The 20,892-nt window shown below is 53.8% G+C and overlaps 1 protein-coding gene across 3 annotated transcripts in view; it reads right to left on the minus strand.

The window, feature by feature from the left end:
- ESYT2 (extended synaptotagmin 2) overlaps positions 1-20,892 on the minus strand; it is a 53,589-nt gene that overhangs the window by 2,363 nt on the left and 30,334 nt on the right. Inside the window, exons 7-20 of one of the 3 annotated variants that reach the window (XM_054574790.1) lie at positions 20,613-20,668; positions 19,761-19,881; positions 18,769-18,945; positions 17,765-17,847; positions 16,839-16,887; positions 15,795-15,884; positions 15,113-15,208; positions 9,945-10,007; positions 6,974-7,048; positions 6,261-6,347; positions 4,596-4,745; positions 2,893-3,287; positions 1,614-1,712; positions 121-252 (exon numbers count right to left, since the gene is read on the minus strand). In XM_054574790.1, coding sequence (XP_054430765.1) covers positions 121-252; positions 1,614-1,712; positions 2,893-3,287; positions 4,596-4,745; positions 6,261-6,347; positions 6,974-7,048; positions 9,945-10,007; positions 15,113-15,208; positions 15,795-15,884; positions 16,839-16,887; positions 17,765-17,847; positions 18,769-18,945; positions 19,761-19,881; positions 20,613-20,668 — 1,673 coding nt within the window. Of the gene's footprint in view, positions 1-120; positions 253-1,613; positions 1,713-2,892; positions 3,288-4,595; positions 4,746-6,260; positions 6,348-6,973; positions 7,049-9,944; positions 10,008-13,091; positions 13,194-15,112; positions 15,209-15,794; positions 15,885-16,838; positions 16,888-17,764; positions 17,848-18,768; positions 18,946-19,760; positions 19,882-20,612; positions 20,669-20,892 lie in introns of all 3 variants that reach the window. The other 2 variants (XM_054574789.1, XM_054574791.1) reach the window with 2 other exon arrangements.

Consider the following 20,892-nt stretch of genomic DNA (forward strand, 5'->3'; position numbering starts at 1 on the left):
TGCCCAGGGCTTTCGCTGTTTCTGAGCGCTGCGCGGGCCCCCTGCTCCCATCCCTAGACAGCAGGCCTGGGCCTCCCCAGTTTCATCCAGTTTCATCTGCCCAGCTGATCAAGTCCGTACCTCTGATCAAACACGGGGTTCAGAGTTTTCTTTGACACGTGTGTTTTTCTCCTTCCTGACCTCCTCTTGTCCGGCAGCAAGTACATGCGGACGTAGGGGTCGGAGCCGTCCTCAGAGAAGGCGATGAGGTTTCTTGTAACACAAACCAGAGAACAGCAGACGTTAGAATCTACCGATATGACAATTAACATCACATTCAAATTTACTTATAGCACGTCCTCAAGTAACATCGTTTTGTTACAATGTTCACAAGAAAAAAAATTCCCAAAGTGGAATTGTCCACGTGGAGTTTGCGTGTCCTCCTGTGCCTCCTCCCAGGACTCCGGCTCCCTCCCACATCCCGACGACAGGCCCGCGGGAGCGGCGTGCCTAGACTGGGTGGGCGCAGTGTAGGCGTCGGTGGCCCCCGGAGGGAAGCGAGTCCAGCCCAGGGCTGTCCCCACCTTGTGCCCTGAGCTGCTGGGAAAGGCCCTGGTCACTCGTGACCAGACACTGGAACAAGCAGGTTGGAAAATTCATCTTCCTAACTCAATGTTCAACGTTGGAAGTGTTTTGGGTCTTTGTTTCAGAAGTTTGGTGATATCTTTAAGACCAGAAATAGGCAACAGGAACTTGACTGTTGTTTCGATCAGTCATATGCAACTGCTCCAACTTACTCACTTACCGATCACCCTGAAACTCTAGTCCGGGGATTGTTTAGGGGGAGTTCCCGAAAACAGCCTCCTGTTCCCTCCCCAAAGGGATCATCTCAGTAGCAAGAACCTATAGGCGCTCAACACGCACGTGCTGCAGTGAACTCTCCATTCACTGTCACACCCCTAAATGGGACCGGTTTTGTTTTTCTGTGTTCCCGGCCGCTTCCCGTAAGTCCCGCGCACTTGTGTTAGCACGTTCATGTCGCCAGCAGCACAGAGGCGGACACAGCACATAAAGGGCGACTGCTCCAGACCGTCACCAGCAATCAAACACACAAAGCGCGCCGGCCCTCGCGCCGCACTCTCCGGCTGGAATGCAGCCGTAAGCACCGGCCTCCCTGGCTGTGGGGAGGCCTCGGGGGCCGCAGGCGGCACACGCGCTTCTCTGACAGGCGGCGGCAGTGCCTGCCATGACCCCTCACTCCGGGGCCCTCTGGACTTACAGAAATTCACTGCTCAGAACTTAGTGCTCAAAAGACACTGCGGTAAAGGAAGAGCGTGTGCCCCGGCCAGTGTGGCTCAGCTGGGCACCGTGCCGCACTCCGGAAGGGCGCCTGTCTCATTCGCGGACAGGACACGGGCCGGGTGGAGGCACACACAGAAGGCAACCAATCGATGCTTCTCTCTCGTTACTGATGTAAGAAAATAAGCTTATCGTCCCGCCCCGTGTGACAGGCCGCCTGAGCACCCGTGTCGGGGCGGCACCCACACTGCACTCGAGACGGTGCTGCCGGCAGCCGGGGGACACGCCGGGGGCCAGCGGAGGGGCGTGCGCGCGCCCCGGGGCGTGCGGCTCACCTGCAGGCGTGCACCACCACCACCAGCTTGTTTCTCTGCGAGCTGTGCCGGATGGTCAGCTGGATCTGCCCCAGCGGAGACTGTCCCAGCGCCGTCCCGCTGAGGAGACAAAGCAGGAGTCACAGCCGCCCGCCTCACACAGGCCCCGCGTCGCAGTGGCACCACACGAGGCCACGTTCATTTGTGCGGACCAGGGGGAATCAGATGGCCCACGCGCCTGGACGCCGCCGCACGTCTGAGTTCAGATACGTTGCCCCTCCTTCAACCGAGGGCCAGTGCAGCTTATTCAAAACGGGCGGCTTTTCCATCTAGGGGCCTACGTGGAAGGAGACCCGGAGGACTCCCCATTCCGAACCCCAGTTCTGCGGTCTCCGGGCCTGGAACTGTCCAAACCTGCGTGTCCTCCCTCAAGACCTTACACGAGTGTCTGGCTCGGCGGGCCACCGACAGGACACCCGACGGCATCCCCGCGCCCCCTTCGGCTCCTCCCTCTCCAGGTCGGAACACAGCCTCTGAGGGGCAGCGGCCCCCCCCAAGACCGTTTCGGCCGCTCCCCAAAGTTAGCTCCTGAGAAAAAGCGGGTTTCTTATTTAAAACTGTTTTCTTCTAGAGCAAGACATGCGGAGGGACAGATTTCTTTTTTCCAAAACAGTGGACATGAGAAGGAGCAGAGGAGTCCAGTACGCTGGCGAGGTCACAGGAAGGCCCCACGTGCGCCCGCGTCCCAACACCGGCCACCGCGTTTTGCCTCTGCTCCCGGGGACTCCTCACGCCCCCCACACCTCCCAGGACAACCGAGAGAGGACTGTCTCGAAGGCAGCTTCCTTCGCTGAGAGGCAGAGGTGAACTACTAAGCTTCTGCTGCCTGCAGGCTGTTTTTCCTCTAGGAACCATGGGGTTTTAAGAAGTCAACACAAACATCCAAAGACAGACGCAAAGCAGCGGGGGGCCAGCAGAGCAGAGCCGAGCAGACAGAGAACAGGCCCAGGCGCCCACAGCAGAGGCCGGTCACCAGAGCCGGCGCAGCAGGTCAGCTCCGGTGCAGCCTGCTGGTGGGAGGGCGGGCACAGCGAGCGCCGGGACCGCCGCATCCTCGGGACCCACTTCCCCCGCATCCCGATCCTCACTCGGGCCCCACGCTGGCCCTGGAAAACGGCAGGCTTCACTCTGAAAGGGCGCGGCCACCAAGCTCCTTTAGCTACGGTAAGACAGAGCCCCCCCGCCCCCCCAGCGCCCGGGGCATGCGGTGACTCCGAAGGGCTAAGGGGCATCTAGTTACTTCTCCAGCTGCCGCAGCCTCTGCCGGAGCTCCTGCGTGGCGATGGGCAGCGATATGTCCGAGGCGATGCTGGGGGTGGGCTCCTTGACGGCGATGTGGCTGGGGGAGCAGGGGGAGCAGGGGGCGCCGACCTGCAGGCTGGAGGAGCTTCGGCCCAGGTCTCGCAGCCCCTGAGGGCCGGCCTCCGCGGACGGGGCTCTCTCCTCCAGGCTGGGCCTCGCGGCGCCCCCGCTGGCCGGCGTGGAGGGGGCCGGGCTGCTGTCACCAGCGCCCGGTGACGGGGACATCTGAGACCTGACAGATCTTTTTCTCCCTTCTTTGGAAACGGAGGGTCGCTTCACTTGAGCTGAGCGTGGGTGGTCCGGGGATCTCTCTCGCTTCTCCAGGTGCAGCACCTGGAGGTACAAATAATAAAGTTATAGCCAGTGACACTGGAACAGCCTGATGCATGAACAGCTTTAGGTGTATTTATTTGCAAATGTTTCCTTAAAACTTGGCACGAAACACTATAAACAATCTGGTCTGTTCAGCTATTTATTACTAAAGTAATACAATGTTCCATAAAATTTTTAAAAAGAAAAGTTTAAGTAGTCAAAGTATCCCTTCTGTGCCGGGGGGTCATTTCTGTGTGTTCTCTTCCGCCTCTACCAGGGGCACAGCTGTGGCTCCTGCCGTTGCAGGAGGGGGGCCGCGCGCCCGCACAGGCCTGGCCGCAGGTGGCCTGGCCCCCCGTCCTAGAGGCAGCCTCCTCCACCAGCAACCCCGGGGGAAGGATGGGAGTCAAGGACTCCTCTGCCCAGCGTGCTGCCCCAGGTGCCCAGCAGCGACATGGGAGCAGCACGTGCCCTCAGCTTCCGGGCAGGCACTGCGCTAGATGGTGACGTGTCCCCCCGCCCCTCCCACTACGCCACTGAGCGGAGTCTGTGCCCTGTGAGCCCCTCCCTGGGCTCTGAGGCTATTGTGAGAGCCGGAAGCTTTTCCTGCTTTAAAAAAACACAGCTGCAGCAAACAGCTACTGTTCACAGCCTCCAGCTTTGTGCGCAGTAACAGAAAGATTTCCAGAGAAAGGCCCCTGGCCCCAGGGCTCTCTGCCGGCCACGCCGCAGTCCCTCCTGGAAAGGCCGCACACAGCCAGGCCCCTGACCAGGGCCGGGGGCCATTTCCACTGCCCCTCCACACACCGAGTCTGCCTTAATTCTTTTAAAGAGCTTATTCTCCATTTGAATTTGCATTTTTAAAATCAGTGAGTTTCAGTATCCTCTCATGTTTTCCAATCTTCAACATTTCCTTAGGTGCTTATAAATGAATTACTGTCTATTTTGGACAAAAAGTTTTTCTGTAATTTCCACCACCTTGAAGAGTTTTATTCAATTCTCTCTTCTGAATGACTGTAAAAGGTTTAATCTCAGCAGAGACTTTGTGGATCCCGACGGCAACAGTTTCTGAGCCGAAGGATAAAATACGGCCGACGGCATCTGACGGGAAGGCTCACTGAGTTCCCGGGCGCACCAGCAAGCGGAAGCGCTGCTTCCGTCGGACCTCGTCTTCCGTCAGCCCTGACCCTGCGCCAACACCCTGGCCGCTGCCACCCGTCCGGGGCCCTGCGGCGGCACTGTGGCCGCCGTACCCGTCACCCCGAGCCCAGGGGAGCAGTGCGCGCGAGCCTTGGCTGCAGCCCGTCCCCTCCTTGGCAGACTGCGCACCCTGAGGGCGATCTTCATCCGCAGGGTGCTGTTGGGGCCCGAGTTGCTGAGCTGGAATCGCTGGTTGATGGTCATGTCGTCGCTGGTGAGCAGCTGGCTGAGAGGGATCTTCAGGTTCCCCAGGGAGCACTGGTGCTGCTCATCTCTGACCTGCAAAACACCACAGCGCACCCTGAGCGCCGCGAGGCGGAGCCCAGACGCCAGGCGGCGCGTGCACGTGGGGCAGGGGCACCCGCTGAGGCACTCAACCGCAAACACGGCGCTACCGCCGACGAGCCAAAAAAGGAGATAAAATGCAATTGTAAAAAATGCTCCATCCAAAAGTCATATTAAAAAGAAAAAGAGAACAAGGAACAAATGGGGCAAACAGCATGGTGGCAGATTTAAATCCAACCACATCCACAGTAACATTGAATACAAAGGCTCTACATGCCAAAATTAAGAGATTATCAGAGATTATCAGATTGGATAAAAACGCAAGATTCAACTACATGTTGTCTATAAAAAGTCAGCTTTAAATATAAATTTACAAATAAGTTAAAAAAAGGATAAAAAAATAAACCTCATTAACGTCAATGAAAGGAAGAGTAGTTACATTAATATCAAACAGAGTCAGTTAAGGAGTAAAGAATGTCATTTAAATGTAACGGTAAAGGGGATTTTTACGATGATGAAGGGAGCAACCTGTCAGGTGGGCGAGCATCGCAGTTCTACGCAGATGCAGAGAGAGAGAGAGAGAGAGAGAGAGAGAGAGAGAGCGCGCGCGCGCGCTCCCAGCATGCGCGCTCCCAGCATGCTCTCCGGGGCCTGCACCAGTCACTGACACACAAGCTGGAGAAACAAATGACAGGTCTGTGTCCTTCGGGACCCAGGTGCAAAAACTCTTAACAAAGCGTTAGCACATTAAATTGAATACATAAGGAGGACAGGACCTCATGACCACGTGAGCATATCCTCTACGACAGGTTTGCTCGTGAGGCTCTTAATGTCAAATCTCGCAAATCAAATAAAGGCTTGCAAGGTTCAACATCTGAAATTCAACATGTTTCACCATATTTACAAACTTAGGAAAACCAGGTGATCATCTCACTAGTTGCAGAAAAATCTTTGATAAAATTCCACATCCATTCATGCCAAAACCGTCAGCAAACTGGTAGTAGGAGAAGAAGACATCCTCAAACTTCAGGCTTAATGGTAAAGCCCTAAGGCTTCCCCCTAAGACCCGAAAAGGCCAAGGGGTGCACTCCCCCGAGGCTGGAAGGGCAGGAAGGCAAGACCCAGGAGTCAGTGGTGGGGCCGAGGCGGGGGGTCCCGGTGCGGGGGCACAGAAGCAGACGTGTCCTTACTATCTGCAGGCAACACGATGGCCTGCGTAGAAGACAGTCCTGAAGAATCCACAAAAAAGCTAGCGCTGGAACCAGTAAAGTTCAGCAGGGTAGAAAAAAGGATGCCAAGGTACAAAATCAACTGCAATTAACTGAAAGTTTAAAGGTAAAAAAAAAGAAAAGAAGTTAACAGCATCACAGAATCTGAAATACCGAGGGGTAGTCTGACAGAGACGCACGGATTATGGTGCTGGATCCATAAATGGTGTACTTCAAACACATACAGTTCTTTGGATGCTGCTTGTATCTCAAGGAATCTATAGGAATGCAAGTAAAATACCTCGACTTCAAGGTCCTGGCGCTTGGGATTGTGGACAAAGAACGTGAAGTGCTCCTCCCACACAGGTTCATTGGTTTTGTACCGAATCTGAAAGAAATACCCCAAAATCAGCTCTGTGGTATCTTCTGTGCTTACTCCTTTATTGTGTTTGGACGCCTCAGAGGACTTTAATTAAATTCCAAGACACATACTGTACTGAGCCTGCACTATCATGTATTATTTGTGAGAAATGTCCAGAGGCCAGCCCCGCGCTCCTGGAGGGACAGGGTCCGTCTGTGGGCCTGCCCCTGCGCCCAGGAGCCGCAGGGGAGAACAAGGCCTGGAGGGCCACGCAGGTCGGGACGCGCTTCCTCTCGGGTCGGGGAAGTGGGACACGCTGCGCGGCGGCAGGGCCCTCCCTCCAGTGCGCAGAACGCGGCTGTTGAGTCGTAGGAGTTTTAAGTGCCATTGGTTAGCTTGTAAACAAAGTATTTATAGAGCATTCAAAGAAAACATTCATCTACCCATGGAGTTACGTTATTTCTATTGTTATTTTAAAAAATGAACAATATCTTTGTTCCCAAATTACGTAGCTGGTGCTCTGTGAAGTGACTGACTTGAGAAAAAGAGAGATCCAGGCCCCAGTGGTCCCGACGCTCACGCCACCCCCCCGACGGGCAGCCCCCCGGGCCGTGCAAGTGGCAGGGACGTCCCAGCAGCGGGGCCAGCCTCACCTTGCTCTCCTGAGCCTTGTGGCCAACCGACATCTGCACAAGAGGGTTTGGGTTGCTGTTTATTTTCTTCCCCGACTACCCAGAAACAGAAAACAGACAAAATAAATAAGCAACCATCCTGAAATAGGCCTGTTAAAAATGAAGTTATTGGCGTATATTAACAGTCATCTCTATTTACTTCTCAGACTTCAGTTACAGGGACTGAGAACAATTTAACTGGGAAAGGGCTGCTAAGTGCACTCCAAGGCGTAATCATCACCACGGAATACGCTAGGAAAACGTCTATTTACGTGCAAGTTTTAAGTGTTAAGGTCTTTTATTTTTAGAGCAAGCTACTTTGGAAAAATGAAATCTTCTGAATATCCTTAACGTTAATTCCAGCTCTCAAAACTTATTTTACCAGGACAACAAAATCAAGTGTAATGAATGAACAGAAAACATGAGCAAGAACAAATGTAAAAGAGTTTATAATTCAGAACAGTCCTCTTTTTGAAATAATAAAACTACAACAAAGTGTCAGAAATAAGTTTTTATGTTTTTAACTTAGTGTCTTCTGTTCAAACATGTAGCTATCAGATTATCAAATCTCACTGACCAGCAGCTAAGTAATTTAACTGGAAGAATAAACATCAATCTAGAATCACATTAAAATAAGCAGATATAAATATTTAAAGAATGGTAAGAAGCATACTTTAGCACAGAGAGCTGATAAGAGAAAACATAGTAAAACACAACATGTATGAGATATGAGGTTTATTTATAACTGAGCCCCACAGGAGATGCAGTTAAATATGTTAGTGGAAATTAATGATAAGGTCACAAAAATCTTTTTAGTAACAATTTTAAAGTCAACACTCAACACTGTAGCAATGACAAAAATGAGCATCAAATTCATATGATTATTTGAATGAAATATTACTAGCCCAAACCTACTGCAATAATCTATTTTCTGGTTCATCTCTTTGGTGTGAATGACTTCTGCAAAATGAAATAAATATTGTTAAAAATTCAAAGGCTGCAGAGTCCTGTGGCAGAGAGTACTACTTTCCCCTTCTTCCTTGAACAGCGGAGCCCTGGAGCGCTGGCTGAGCCCAAGTCCTCAGTGTATAAAGAGTCTATTTCCGAATCACCCCGGCAGCTGGGTGTGGAGACATGAGGGTCTGGCCTTTAAGGAGGGGCGCCCCCCGCCCATAACCCTTCTCGGATGGAGGTGTGAGCAGGACAGAGCCCCAAGCCACCTACTGTGCTGCTGGAGCTACAACTACTTTCCGAATCCGATTCAGAAGCTGGGTGTATTTCTTAACTAACATATTTCATCTCTACAAAAGCAGCCATTCATTCCTAGAGACTTACTATATTTGTCCCTTTTAAGACACACCTTTTTAAAAAAAAGTTCTAACATCTCAGAAAAGGATGGAACAACAGCTGAGTCTGGGCCCTGTGTCAGGGAAGGTGGCAGGAGCGAGGTCCCCCCACTTCCTTTGGCCGCTGACGTTGCTCCCAGGTCTCTGCTGCGTGCACACGTGATGCGGCAGAAATCCGTTCATGCTAAGAAGTCTTTTCAGACATGTAAAATAAACATTATCAAACCTCAACTGACATGTTTTCTTTCTTTGTGGTACATAAAGTAATGGTGTATCTTAAAACAGACAATGTTTTAGAGTCTAAATCACTGTCTTCCACCACGATGCCGTCTTCCAAAGGCACGGAGAGGCAAGGCATCATGCGAGTAGCCTGGACTGTCCTGCAGTTACATCTCAGCTCTTCACCACTTGATTACTGAGACTGCGTTTCATCTAGTTGAACCTCAGTCTTCACGTCCATAAAATGGGCATGATACCATTCCCAGAACCTGGCTGCTAGGCTTGAATGCGGTGATGCAGTAACAGTGAAAACCAACACGCTGCCCGAGCTGCCCAGAGCGCTTTCCATGCACGATCGTATTTAAGTCACTCACTGCTCCAGGAAAGGAGACGCAGTCTCTTCCATCCTGTGTCTTGGAGTGACCGAGGGCTAACTACCCTGCCACATGGGGGAGAGGCCACGTGGGCCGCTGGTGGCCCGAGCAGTCCCACTTCCCGGTCTTGTTCTAACCATGATGCAGAAACGGAAGCACTGGCTGCTGGCACAATCCCTTCCAGTGTTTTATGGGAAAGTTGTTTCAACTCCTGCTGGGCCACAGGCTTCTCCTCTGCACAGGGCACAGTGAGGGCTTAATAAACGCGACCCCAGAGCAGGCTTTCCTAGCCTCCCTCACTTTTGAAATTTACCGTATCCTTCCAGATGAAACTGATTTAAAAACATTCCGAGTCCTTTCTATGGATTTTTCTTATAACAATTTCATTTATACCCTCTCCCCAAATATTTAAGCCTGAAATGTTCAAAGAAATTGAAGAAAAAATAATAAAACATTCGAAGTCATTGAACACTTCTAACAGCTCAGCCAGACATGTTTGTGTGTTTGGGGAGTGGAGCTTAGTTCTCAATACACCTCAGTGAAAGCAGGGAGAGCTTCCGGAAAGGCCGGGCCCGCCCAGCAGCAGTAAGGGCTGAGGCCACCACGCAGAGACGGCCTGACTCCGCACATTGGAAGAGGTGACGTTTCAACAGACGGTCACAGTGCACAAGGGTGCCTTCCAACCATAATCTGGAAATTGGTTACGATCTTAAACAGGACTTCTAGCTTACCATTTTCACAATTTCAAATCCAATTAAACTACAGATGATTTAAAACCACTGTGGATATTGCTGCCTCAGGCCAACAGGACCGATGTTTAATTTATCACATTGGAACTTCATAAAATTTATCTTTCAAGTTGACTTAAATTCTAACTACTAATTTTTGGGTAACACAAACAGGCTCTCTGCAACGACAACTAATTACCAATGAGTAATAAACCCATGAGGGTTAAGGCATCACCTCTTTCAATATGTCTTAATGAACTTTTCGAAGGGAAAACCATTAGTTTACCTTTAAAGCTTTCTGAACTGCAGTCTTCTTCAAGACATCAGGGTTAAATTCTAACGGGTTACTCTTTCACGTCAGAAGAAAATGAACACACCAAGGGTTAATAAGACAAGCGATGGGTTTATGTGCGGTCAATGACAGGAAAATGTATGCGAATGGGCAAAATCTTTAAACAAAAACCACCACCAAGAATTACACACACACACAAAAAAAACCAGTAAAAAAATCATCTGTACAGTTTTTCTTTCTGCTTAAGATTTTATCTTAGAACGAACCTTTAATCTATAAATATCAACACACATGTCCTTCTCCCCGCCGTGGTTGCTGTTCCTCTTATCTTTGGGGTTTGAAAAATCCAACAGTGATTACTTTAAGAAAGGCCTCTCTATACTATCCTTTGCTTGAATAAACCACTAAAATACCTGTAATTACACCAGAAGTTTTATCTAAAGTACCAACAAATGGGCCGTAAGTGTCCAAACTACTCTCAAGCCAAATTATATCCTACGGTAGCAGATGCACCTTTTCTTCCTTCTAAAATCTACTCTCTTTGTGCAAAACTGGTGTGGAGGCAGGCCCCCTCCACTGCGTCCCCCGTTCCCTCCCAAGGAGAAAGCGCTGGGGCTGGTCCAGGCATCGCGAGCTTCTTCTGGCTTTAAAGTCCCACATCAGTTGTATTATCACAGGTGTGTGTCCTACTTCTATTGACTCTGTAACTTCATTACTGTCCGGCCCTCAGAAGGGCAAGGCTGAGTTGTTTTTGGAAGCTCCTTCAAAGACTGACCCATAAGACTGACGATTTTATCATTTAAGTTGTAATTAGCTTCAAATGACACACTGAATTTCATCACTATTTTTTAATAAACAGATTATGGAACGAAGAGAGAGGGATGCTCTGCCTCCGCGTCCCGTGGCTGCAGCCGCCTGCCCGGCTCAGGGGCACTGGGACCTCCGGGCGCCTCTCTGTGGGGAGCCTGGACAGGGGAGTGCCCTCTGGACAGGTGGGCCGTGCGCAAACGCACGTATCACTGCAGCAGGCGTCACTGACCGCAGCGCGGGCGGGGGAGGGGCTGTGGGGGGCGGGGGCGGGGTGCTGGGGAGCCTGTGAGGTCGTGGAAGCTGCTGAGGCTGGGAGGTAGCCAGGCCAGATGATCCAGGTGCACTAGGCAGGGGCCCAGCGTGAGGCCTCCAGACATTGCTGCCCCTGCCCCCGGGCCCCTCACTCTAAACGGCAAGGCAATGCCACCTGCACTTCACAGTGACGCGCCAGGTCTCTGTGTCACCTGGCTCGCACGCAGGAGACCTCAGACAAAGGCCACCCACAGCACCACAGACTTAACGAAGCAGAGCTGGGCTGGAGCAGACAGGGGGCTCAAGAGTGTGACTCTGGGTCATGTGCCGAGTTCAAACCCCAGCTCTGCTGCTCACCAGCCGTGACCCTGAGTCTCCAGTCTCAGTCCCTCACGCCCCGTGTTGGCTCCTTATCTGAGAAGTGATCCCGATGGCCTGAGACTAAATGAGCCCTCTGTGCAGAAGCGTGGAAAGTGCTCCGCAAACACAAGTTACCCCAGAAGCCGAAGGTCTAAAGCTGTCCCCCTGCAGTCAGAGAGCCCCCTCAGCTTTCGTCCGAAGTTCCGGCCCAGGACCTGCTCGAAGGAGGAGAGCACAGTGCTGAGTCGGCATCGGAAAGAGGCCGCTTCCGGTTTGGGACCCAGCCCCGTGGGGCTCCGTCACGGGTGGCAGTGGCTTACGGGCCTGGAAGTGAAGGGCGCAGGCAGCAGGCAGCGGGCAGGAGCGGGGCGGGCTGGGAGCCGTCCAAAACCCCTCCGGAAAGGAGGAGAGGGCTTGGGCTTGAAAACCAGCGGATTTTTAAAAAAGAGTGACTTTATTCAAATTTAGTTTATAGAGCATTCTGCTGATGCCAACACTGGAATCACAAAGCAGAGCCTGTGATTTTCATACTGTAGGAGGAAAGGCAGTTTTGATAACAAAGCAATGTCACCGCACCCATCACAAAGCAATGCCACCAGCCAACCGGATTCACAGGCGGCCGCTGGCACGGCAGCTGGCCGTCCAAGTGTCCTCTAGAAACGCCACCATGGGAGTCACCTCACCACAGTGCACCACGGGGCTCACAGGCGCAGACGGGGAGGGGTACCCGCTTACTGTCGGGGCGACTGAGCCGCTCACCCAACCCGGGGCCTGGCTCTCCTCCCGTGTCGGGGGCACGATGGACCTATTCGTCACATTCTGCCCGTCCCCCCTTTTCCACGTGGAGAGCCCCTCACGAGTGCAAAACCCTGCCTCTGTTAGATTCAGGAACCAAACGACCTTGAAGAGTCTCACGGTCACTGAATTAAACCAGCCGTCAGTCAAGGACGGGCGACTCTGGCTCGTGACTGAGCCGTCGGTGGCTGCCTTCCGCCCACAGCAAGTGGAAAGATCCATCTGCTAAAGGCACCGAGACCCGAGCCGGGGATCACGTGCGACATCCAGGCCCCAGGAAACGTGGACGGAGGGCAAATTAGCTTCCCCACAAGGTCAGAAATGCACCCTTGTCCCCTATAGGCAATTCTTTAAGTTCCTGAAGGAAGCTGAATAATGATAAACTCAACCATCTTTTCCCCTCTTAGGAGCTCTGGTTAAACAATGAGGGAGAAGGCCGGTTTCCAGGCTGACGGGCGGACTTCGGGCCTCGCCGACCAGCCTGTGGGCACAGCCGGGACGTTCACGGAGGACCACGTTCTAACTCTTCCGCTGGGTCAGGAGGACAAAGCGGGTTGAAGGGAGTTTTTTGAAAGCTTGCCAAGAAATATTTACACTTCACACTGAGATGAACCCCAAGAAAATCAAATGAATCATTATGGCTCCACTTTTTCTATGGGAGCGTTTTTATTTTTAGTTTTCTGTGGGCCTCCTCATGACTCACCTGCCTGTTCATCTCATTAGCAGATGCGGCCGCACGGTTAGTCACAGCACTGTTAGGCATCACAGAACGAGCACAGAACGAGCACACAGGGCACTGGAAACCACGCACAGAAAGCAAGGGGCATGCTCATCATTCCACCCGGGGAGAAGGTGCGAGAAGCTCCAGTCCACAGTCTCGCAGTCTCCACGGAAACACACGGAAGAAAATGTGGGAGAACTCACAAATAGCGCTCTACAGACTGAGGCGGTATTTTCACAGAACACCAGTCCAGAGGCTCGCCTCTCTTTCAGGTAGCCACACCCAAAGTTTCCCTCGTAGATACTCTTAGGAAAGTGGAAATGGGGGGAGGAAGCAGAGAACAGTGGACTGCGGTCAGTGCGCACGAGAGGCACCGCGGACAGGAGCGCGCAGGGCAGGCCGAGACCCGCAGGCCTGAGAGGCCGGCGACGCTCCCACGGCGTGCGCCCGGCCGGGCGGTGCTGCTGAGGCCCTGCGCCTCGGCGGCCAGAGCACACCCCATGCGCCTGGTGCCCTTTCACAGGAGGTTGGTAAACTCACCTGGGTTTTCAAAATAGTTTTGTTTATGTGACGTCTTAAGATTTCAACTTAATGTGATGAAACACAGTTTTGAAGCACAGTCCACCCAACAGGGTGCTTTCTGTGTGTCCTAAAATACACCGCCCGCTCACTCCCTCCCATCAGGCACAGTGCTCACAAATGTGACTGTGGCTAAAAACCAAGAGTCCTGCCACACGAGGAACCCTGTAGAGGAAAGGTTAAATGATGGTGAGAGAACTTCCCCAAACTGAACTTGTAACAGGAAAAGCCACAGACTTCAGACTGGAAGACAGGCCCAAAGGTGAAGGGAACCCTTTAAGAGAAACCCAGATGTTAGCCTGAGTAAAGAAACTGCCACTAGAAAGCATGACTGTGGCTGACCCCTGACCAGCAGGCGTCTCGGTGGCCGCGGGGCTCGGGGTCACTGCGCCTCTGAACGGGGCCGGGAACTCGGGCGAGCGCAGAGCTGACTGCGGTTACACGGGGATTTCAACGCGGGGTTTGCAGCCCTAACCCCCAGGTTGTTCAGAGTCAGCTATACACACAATTTCAGACAAAGAGTTCACGTACATGTTCCCAGTGGGGAAATCAATGCTCGAGAGATGTTAATTGTTAAAAACTTTACATAAAGGCACCAATACCCAAAGCACGTTTACTGTGCTGCTGAGCACAGCCCAGGGGACGCACAACCCCGAACCCTGAAGGTGCCGAGATGGGCTGGTTTCATAAAGTGAAGGGGCCACGGTCGGCCCCGGCGAGGCGAGGGCAGGCTGGCGGCCTCGGCGACACACCGAGGTGCGCCAGGGGCCGAGGGACACTTTGCTCCCTGTGTGTCCACGGGGACAAGGGACTCGGGGGGCAGGCACAAAGGGCCTGGACGAATGAGCGCCCCCCACTGTGGGAGGGAGCCCCGGCAGCGGGGAGCAGTCGGCTCTCCGTCCACGAAACGGGCCTTTGGCACGTGAGGCAGAGCGAGGACCAGGAGCAAACCAGCGCGGGGGCGGGCCACACCGATCGCAGCAAGAGCACGCTGCTTGTGCGCCGCGGGGCCGGACCACGGTGCGGGGGTCACGGCAGGCTGTGCCGGCTGAAATGCACGACTTGTCTTCCCCAAGGTGCAGTGGTTACCTATAAAAACTGTTCTTCACATTGTTTTCTAAGAGCAAAGCAATTCTGATGCAAACAAGGTGCACCTGCTCTGGGCCATGGGCGCCGTGCGAGGCAGGAGACCACGAGGCAGCGCGTGTCCGTCGACCGCGCAGGTGCCCCAGCGGCCGCGGCTCTGCTCACACTCCGCTCCCCAGCTCCCCACCCCCGCGGTCCCACCTGTCACCCAGCCACCGGCAGTCAGGATGGGTTTGTCCTCAGAGGTGCTTCATTTCATTCCCACGTCAAATAGAGAATAAGCAACTACGTTTTACTACTGAGTGACTTTCTGTGGAATGTCTCCTTCCGTAGCAACAGGGGAACTGCATGAAGCGCCTCTGAATCAGACATTTCCTCACACAGCGCACGGAGCACAGACAACCCTGAGCATCCTGAGTGACGGAAAAGATGCACGATCATGAGGTAACTGTCCCTCTTTGCAGCTGCTTCTGGGCTGGAGTGAAGGGAAAACACAGCCACAGGAGCAGGTGGCAGCGCGGAAATCAGCACCCCAGCAAGTCCCCACAGTGCTACCCACCGGGAGGTTCCTCGCGGAGTCCAGGTACAAGACCAGCAAGGCAGACGAGAGACCATCGTTGGCCTGGCCTTTGTCGGCTCTGATGTCTGTGAGCACCTGCGAGGAAGGAGAGGCGCCTCAGCGGGTGCTCTTCCACATGGCGACACCTGCGATGCTCACGAGAGTAGAAGAGCAGGACACGGAATCCCCCACTATGTGCACGCAGAGAGAGGAAGCACGTAAACCCCCCACTACGTGCAGGCGGAGAGAGGAAGCACGTAAACCCCCCACTACGTGCAGGCGGAGAGAGGAAGCACGTAAACCCCCCACTATGTGCAGGCGGAGGGAGGAAGCACGTAAACCCCCCACTACGTGCAGGCGGAGAGAGGAAGCATGTAAACCCCCCCACTACGTGCAGGCGGAGGGAGGAAGCACGTAAACCCCCCACTACGTGCAGGCAGAGAGAGGAAAGAGGAAAGACTGTCCCCCTGGCAGAGGAAGCACGCAGCGATCTGTGGAACCCTGGCACTGTATCAAGCAAAAGATGTGAGGATCTTGTAGAACAGGTGTAAACGACCAGTGAATCTTTTTAAAATTCTGAGCCTCCAGCACAATCACCCACAGTCCTGCTGCAGCTTTCTGAACCGTGGTGCAGCACCACTGGAAGAAACTGCTGTCAGCAGTCGGGAACGCGGTCACGCACCTGGTCCAGGTGGGCAGCATGTGGCAAGAGTGTGAGCCACTCCAGTCTCAGGTGCAGCTTTCCTCTGGGGACCTCGTCCAGGGTGAACCACTGAAGACAAATGTGCAGGTTCAGCAGGTGAGCTCCTGAGTGTGGGGTCTGCAGGGAGGGAACATCCACAGCCCTGCCCGCTGCCCGAGGCCACCTCCGAGCTCCACAAATAGAGCCCTGGGGGGCAAGTAACTTTCACCCCAATTTACACTCAAGGACACAAATGTCTCCCAGCTCCATCAGCGCCAACATATGGACTTTAATAGAATTGATGGGGCAAGAGATAATAACATCAAGCTCAAATGCTGAATTTCAATATCAAACAAGTTAGCATGTTTGTTTTTATTCATTACTATATACCAGTAACAAAATAGCAGTTGTTTCAGCTTAAAAACATCATAGCAGTTAATCCCAGATGATCCCCAGACCGCAGTGTTGGAAGAGCTGGCCGGGACTGGGCCCGCGCGGGCTCACCCGTGGCGCTCGGCTCTGCAGGCAGTGGGCCGCGGCACTGACCCGCTTTACTAATCACGCTGCACTCACCCAAAGCCACTACCGACGTTCCTTTCTCACACTTTTATTCAGACAGCAGGTCCCCCTGGAGGTGCTGCCGCCTGCTGCCTGTGCCCGCTGTACTTGCAGACCCTCACGGGGCGACCTCGCATCGGCCCCCTCTGCTTTAAAATGCTCGTCGCCGACAAACGAAGAATAAAGCGAACGCTCTCATCAAGCAGTGGCTCAGCGGCCACGCCCTGACTCCGAGGCCGAGCCAGTGCCTGCCTGAAACACAGCCTGGGCTTGCGTCTTCACGGACGTGCCCGGCTCACAGCTGGTGCCCAGCACGCATTCTGTGATTTGGCTCTTAGACGCCTGTCCACTTTGCTGTTACCACAAGGCCTAAGCTCCTAGTGTCTGAGAGGCAACTGTCAAGTTTCCGGGACACAGGGGCGGGGCGTCCGCACTCAGTCGACGCCCTTCAGACAGACAGACAGAACGAGGCGCCCGGGCACTTACTTCATCCAGAAGGCGCTCCTTCTCCACTTGGGTCAGATCGAGCATGAGGCTAGAGAAGCAACACACAACCACTCAGGGCGCAGCGGCGCACTCCTGACAGCTGCAATGACTGAGATGGGGGTTACTGCCACCCCGGGAGCCCCCACGATCCGCTCCCCGTGTCCTGCAGCCGCCCCCGCAGCCTCGCCCCACAATCTGTCCCAGGGGAGGCCTCATGTCTCTTCCCAGGCTGACACCCTCCAGCTTCAATCAGGAGAATCTGGCCTACGCAATGGTTTTACTAACATGCAAACAGCCTGTTCACTGCGCTGCTTAAAGTTTGTTCCTTGTTAAACTGTCTCGTAAATGAATTCTTAAGTCACAGTATGACATAGCCATTCTCGATGATGCCAAACCTGTCCAATGTTACCCATTCCTGTATCTCTTCTCACCTGTCCTGGTTGTTCAATTGGAGTAAACAAATCAGTATTTTCTTTTTCAACATAAATTACTATTCCCTCCACTCCCCTCCACCCCCCAAAAACCTCACCAAATGGACACTGTTTAAATCCCTATTTCTACTTCTAGAGCCCTGCTGCCTGCCCGGGGGGAAGGCTGGAGGCCTGGCCTGCGGGGCCGCGAGCCGCACGGCCGCTGAGCACTCCCTGCGGGGCGCGCACAGCCGTGGCAGCGACGTTCCCGTCCCGTTTGACTCGAATACGTCCAGGGGCTGCTGTGGCGGACCCAGCTCCAGGAGCTCCCTTCGCTTATGTACGTGTGTAGCTTGTTAGGAATAAGCGTGGGCCAGGAAGCCTGAGGTGGGACAAATGTTATGCCCAGCAGCCACATGCATGTCCACAGATCTACTTCTGAAGTTACATTACAGTTTTCAGACATGTTAAAAACAGAGTGTGAGCCTGCACCCTGCTCCGGCCCAGAGGGCTCACCTTCCCAGAAAGTCGTCCTTGTCCGGGTCTTCGTCGAAGAGCTCGATTTCCAGTTCCTGTCCAGGGTGCTCATAGACCAAGGCCTGAAAAATTGACAACCTGGGGTCAGTCCACACTTTTACTAACATCATCGTCTGCTGAGTATGACGATTATAGCAAATGCCACCATGTGCTTCTCTCGGGCGCTCAGCCCCTGTAAAGCACGCACGTTTTCTCACCCTCAAACCATGCACCCTCGTGTTTGGAAACGTGCCCACACAGCAGCAGTCTGCTGCGCTTGTTTCCGGTGGGGCTACGTCTTAGGGGCTGGGCTCCGTGGCTCTAGAGCAGGACAGCCTACAGCCTGGAGCGGCCTCTGCGCAGACGCTGTCCTTGGATGACCCACTGCCCCCAGCACCACCCAGAGACTAGGGGCTCGGGGGCTGAGAAGCCGGAGCAGCGTAACCTGCACTGGCCCTGGAGGGCTCTCTGCTTCCGACACATGTAGCTTCCGGTGCAGCAACTCCACTTTGAGGAGCTTCACATGGGGAAAGGCAACCATGTAAAGAACACGCTTGCCTCACACGTGCACAGGACAGTCAGTGCGGAACCCAAGAGCTGAGGTCTCTTTGGGTTAAGAAGTGACGGTGTCTGTCCAGTGAATGGCTGTTACAAACCAGGCCCAACCACATTCACTGACACGCATGGGTGTCCTGCTATGTTACATGACAGTTTACAAGAGGGCGTGTAATCTCATTTTTGCACATATTACTGTGTGTTGATAATAACATAAAACATTCACATTATGAAAAACTTCTGCCAATTATTTATTGTGATAGCTTTATGCAATTAAAGTCTCAAACTTTATGTGTTGGCATGACACACACAATTTTAGGGGAAGTGCAATACTTTTTAAAGGTGGGAGGGTGAAGTGAAGAGAATTTAAATCGCCACCTCAGTGAACTGCCGCCCGGTGAGGCAGCAGGGCAAGCGCCACCCGGGACAGAGCCTGGCGGCCGCCTCACCTCATACACCTCGTTCCACCTTGGACTCAGGCTCTCCTTGATGACCTTGCTCTGGAAGAGCTGGCTGCCGACTCGGATCACGCCATAGGGGTCTGACTTGCCCTTGACAAGCCCCTTAAGGTAGGTGTCCTTCCCCTGAAGGTCCTGAGCTTCAATGAAGTGTATCCTGAGAACACCCTGAGAAGACAAGAGCGCCGGCTGCGGACCGGTTCACCCGCCAGACAGGAGCGCCGGCTGGACCGCTGGGAGCCGACGGTCTTGTCTGCCCCTCCCAGGAAGGCAGTGCGCGGGGCGGGGACAGGGGCGGCGCTCAGGAAACCACACAGGGACTGTTCAGACAGGAGGCTGGAGGCAGCAGGACGTGGGGGGCGAGTGGCTGAGCCCCCGGGAGACTCTGGGCAGACGACCCAGAGCGACCCTGTGCTCAGGGGCCGCAGCTGTCAGATCAGAGTGGCCTCGTGGGTCACTGAACAGCCCTGTTTGATTCTACAGTAAGTGATGCCACAGGATGGGACGTGTTGGCCTGTTACGAAGCTTGTGGTGTCGTCCCTTTGCTTGATGTTTACAACAATCCTGTGAAATACTGTCATTAGCCTATTTATAGACAGGAAACCGAAACTCTGAAATTCATACTACTCACAGACTCCAAACACAGTTCTCTTTTCCTAAAATGGTGTTTAATTGATAAATAAAAAACAGTGACTCTTATTTCTTTCAAGGCCAGCAAAGGCAGTCAGGCTGCCTTGGGTAGGGTAGCAGTCTCCCCCACAAACCCTTTTCCAACAGTCCTGGGCTGTCACGCCGTCTCTGCCACCCGAGGCCCCGGCTGCAGCCCAGGGGCACCCCAGCCTGCGCCCACGGAGAGCAGCAGACCAAGCACCGGCCGCACCACCATCCGTGCGCGAGGCACGGGAGATCCTGACGCCCCAGCCGCGGCTGGCCCCCCCACCACGCCCGTGTGCCGGCGGCAACGGAGGCTGGGGCGCGCTCACCTTTGGTATCGGAAACCGCAACTGGGCTATTTGGACGTCGCTGACAAGAGGAACCGTGATTCGATTGGGAAGCACCAGGTAGTTTGATATTATATCCAAAATGATAGTATCTGATAAGCCACTGTTAGGTGGGAGGCAAAAAGAAGGCAACAGTTACCAGACACCCCCCTTCAGCAGCACGCTCACCACAGACTCGCCACAGTGACCCAGTGACAGGGTTGGAGCGGCCCCTTCCCCGACCCCGGCTGAACACCGACCGGCAACACTGCGGTGCTGCCTGTCCTGGCGGTGGCTGCAGCCACAGGTCCCGCGCCCCTACACACCTTTACCATTGATTTAGTGCTGAATAGCTAATATCTGTGTCACTCAGTTTCTTTTGTTAACATAAAATATTTCAAAGTTCCGTAAAATCAAACATCCACTCGCTCACTCCACGTTCATTACGTTCGATGTCTCTCCTTATATATGCAGAGCTCCCAGAGAAGTACAAGAATCTGGTTTATGCAGGCTGCACTTGGGCACAGAACACTGTGTTAGTCTGAGACACTACATACCACTGCAGAGATCTCAGGCTAAAGAGACGAAGGCACATTCAGTACACTGCTTGCCTGCTCTTTGGAGCAAACGCGAGCAGGACGTAACATGCATGTGCACGTACGTTCATGAGGTTTCACCGCTACAGAAGAGCGCCCGGAACGTACGTGCCGAGGAACTGCACAAGCAAGGGCGCCCGCAGGACAGGCGGGGCCCTGATGCGGCCGCCAGACGGAAGTGGCCCACAGACCCGGCCCCGGGGAGACAGGCCCCGGGCACCGCCACCGAGCCGACCGCGGCACGCGACGGCACACTCACTTCAGTCCCGGGATGTCCAGAAGGTTGGTCAGTCCTGTCCAGTTAATTTCTAAAAGCTGTTTAAAAAAGGGGGGGAAAGAACGTTAGCCCAGTCACTTCCAACCAGCACACCCAATCACACAGGCATGTCTCTCCACCCACCAACACCGCCCTGCGCCGCCTTCCCTTCGAACCACCGAGGCCGCCGTCCTGCCGGCACCTGCAGAGCGGCCGTCATTTCGACGGGTGATGATGCCAGTTTCCCAGTAAAAGCATGTAAGGGTCTGTGTGCCCGTCCCCC

This window comes from Pteronotus mesoamericanus, unplaced genomic scaffold, assembly GCF_021234165.1.
Source record: "Pteronotus mesoamericanus isolate MK-2021 breed Mesoamerican mustached bat unplaced genomic scaffold, CSHL_Meso_final contig_265, whole genome shotgun sequence".
Taxonomy (NCBI): domain Eukaryota; kingdom Metazoa; phylum Chordata; class Mammalia; order Chiroptera; family Mormoopidae; genus Pteronotus; species Pteronotus mesoamericanus.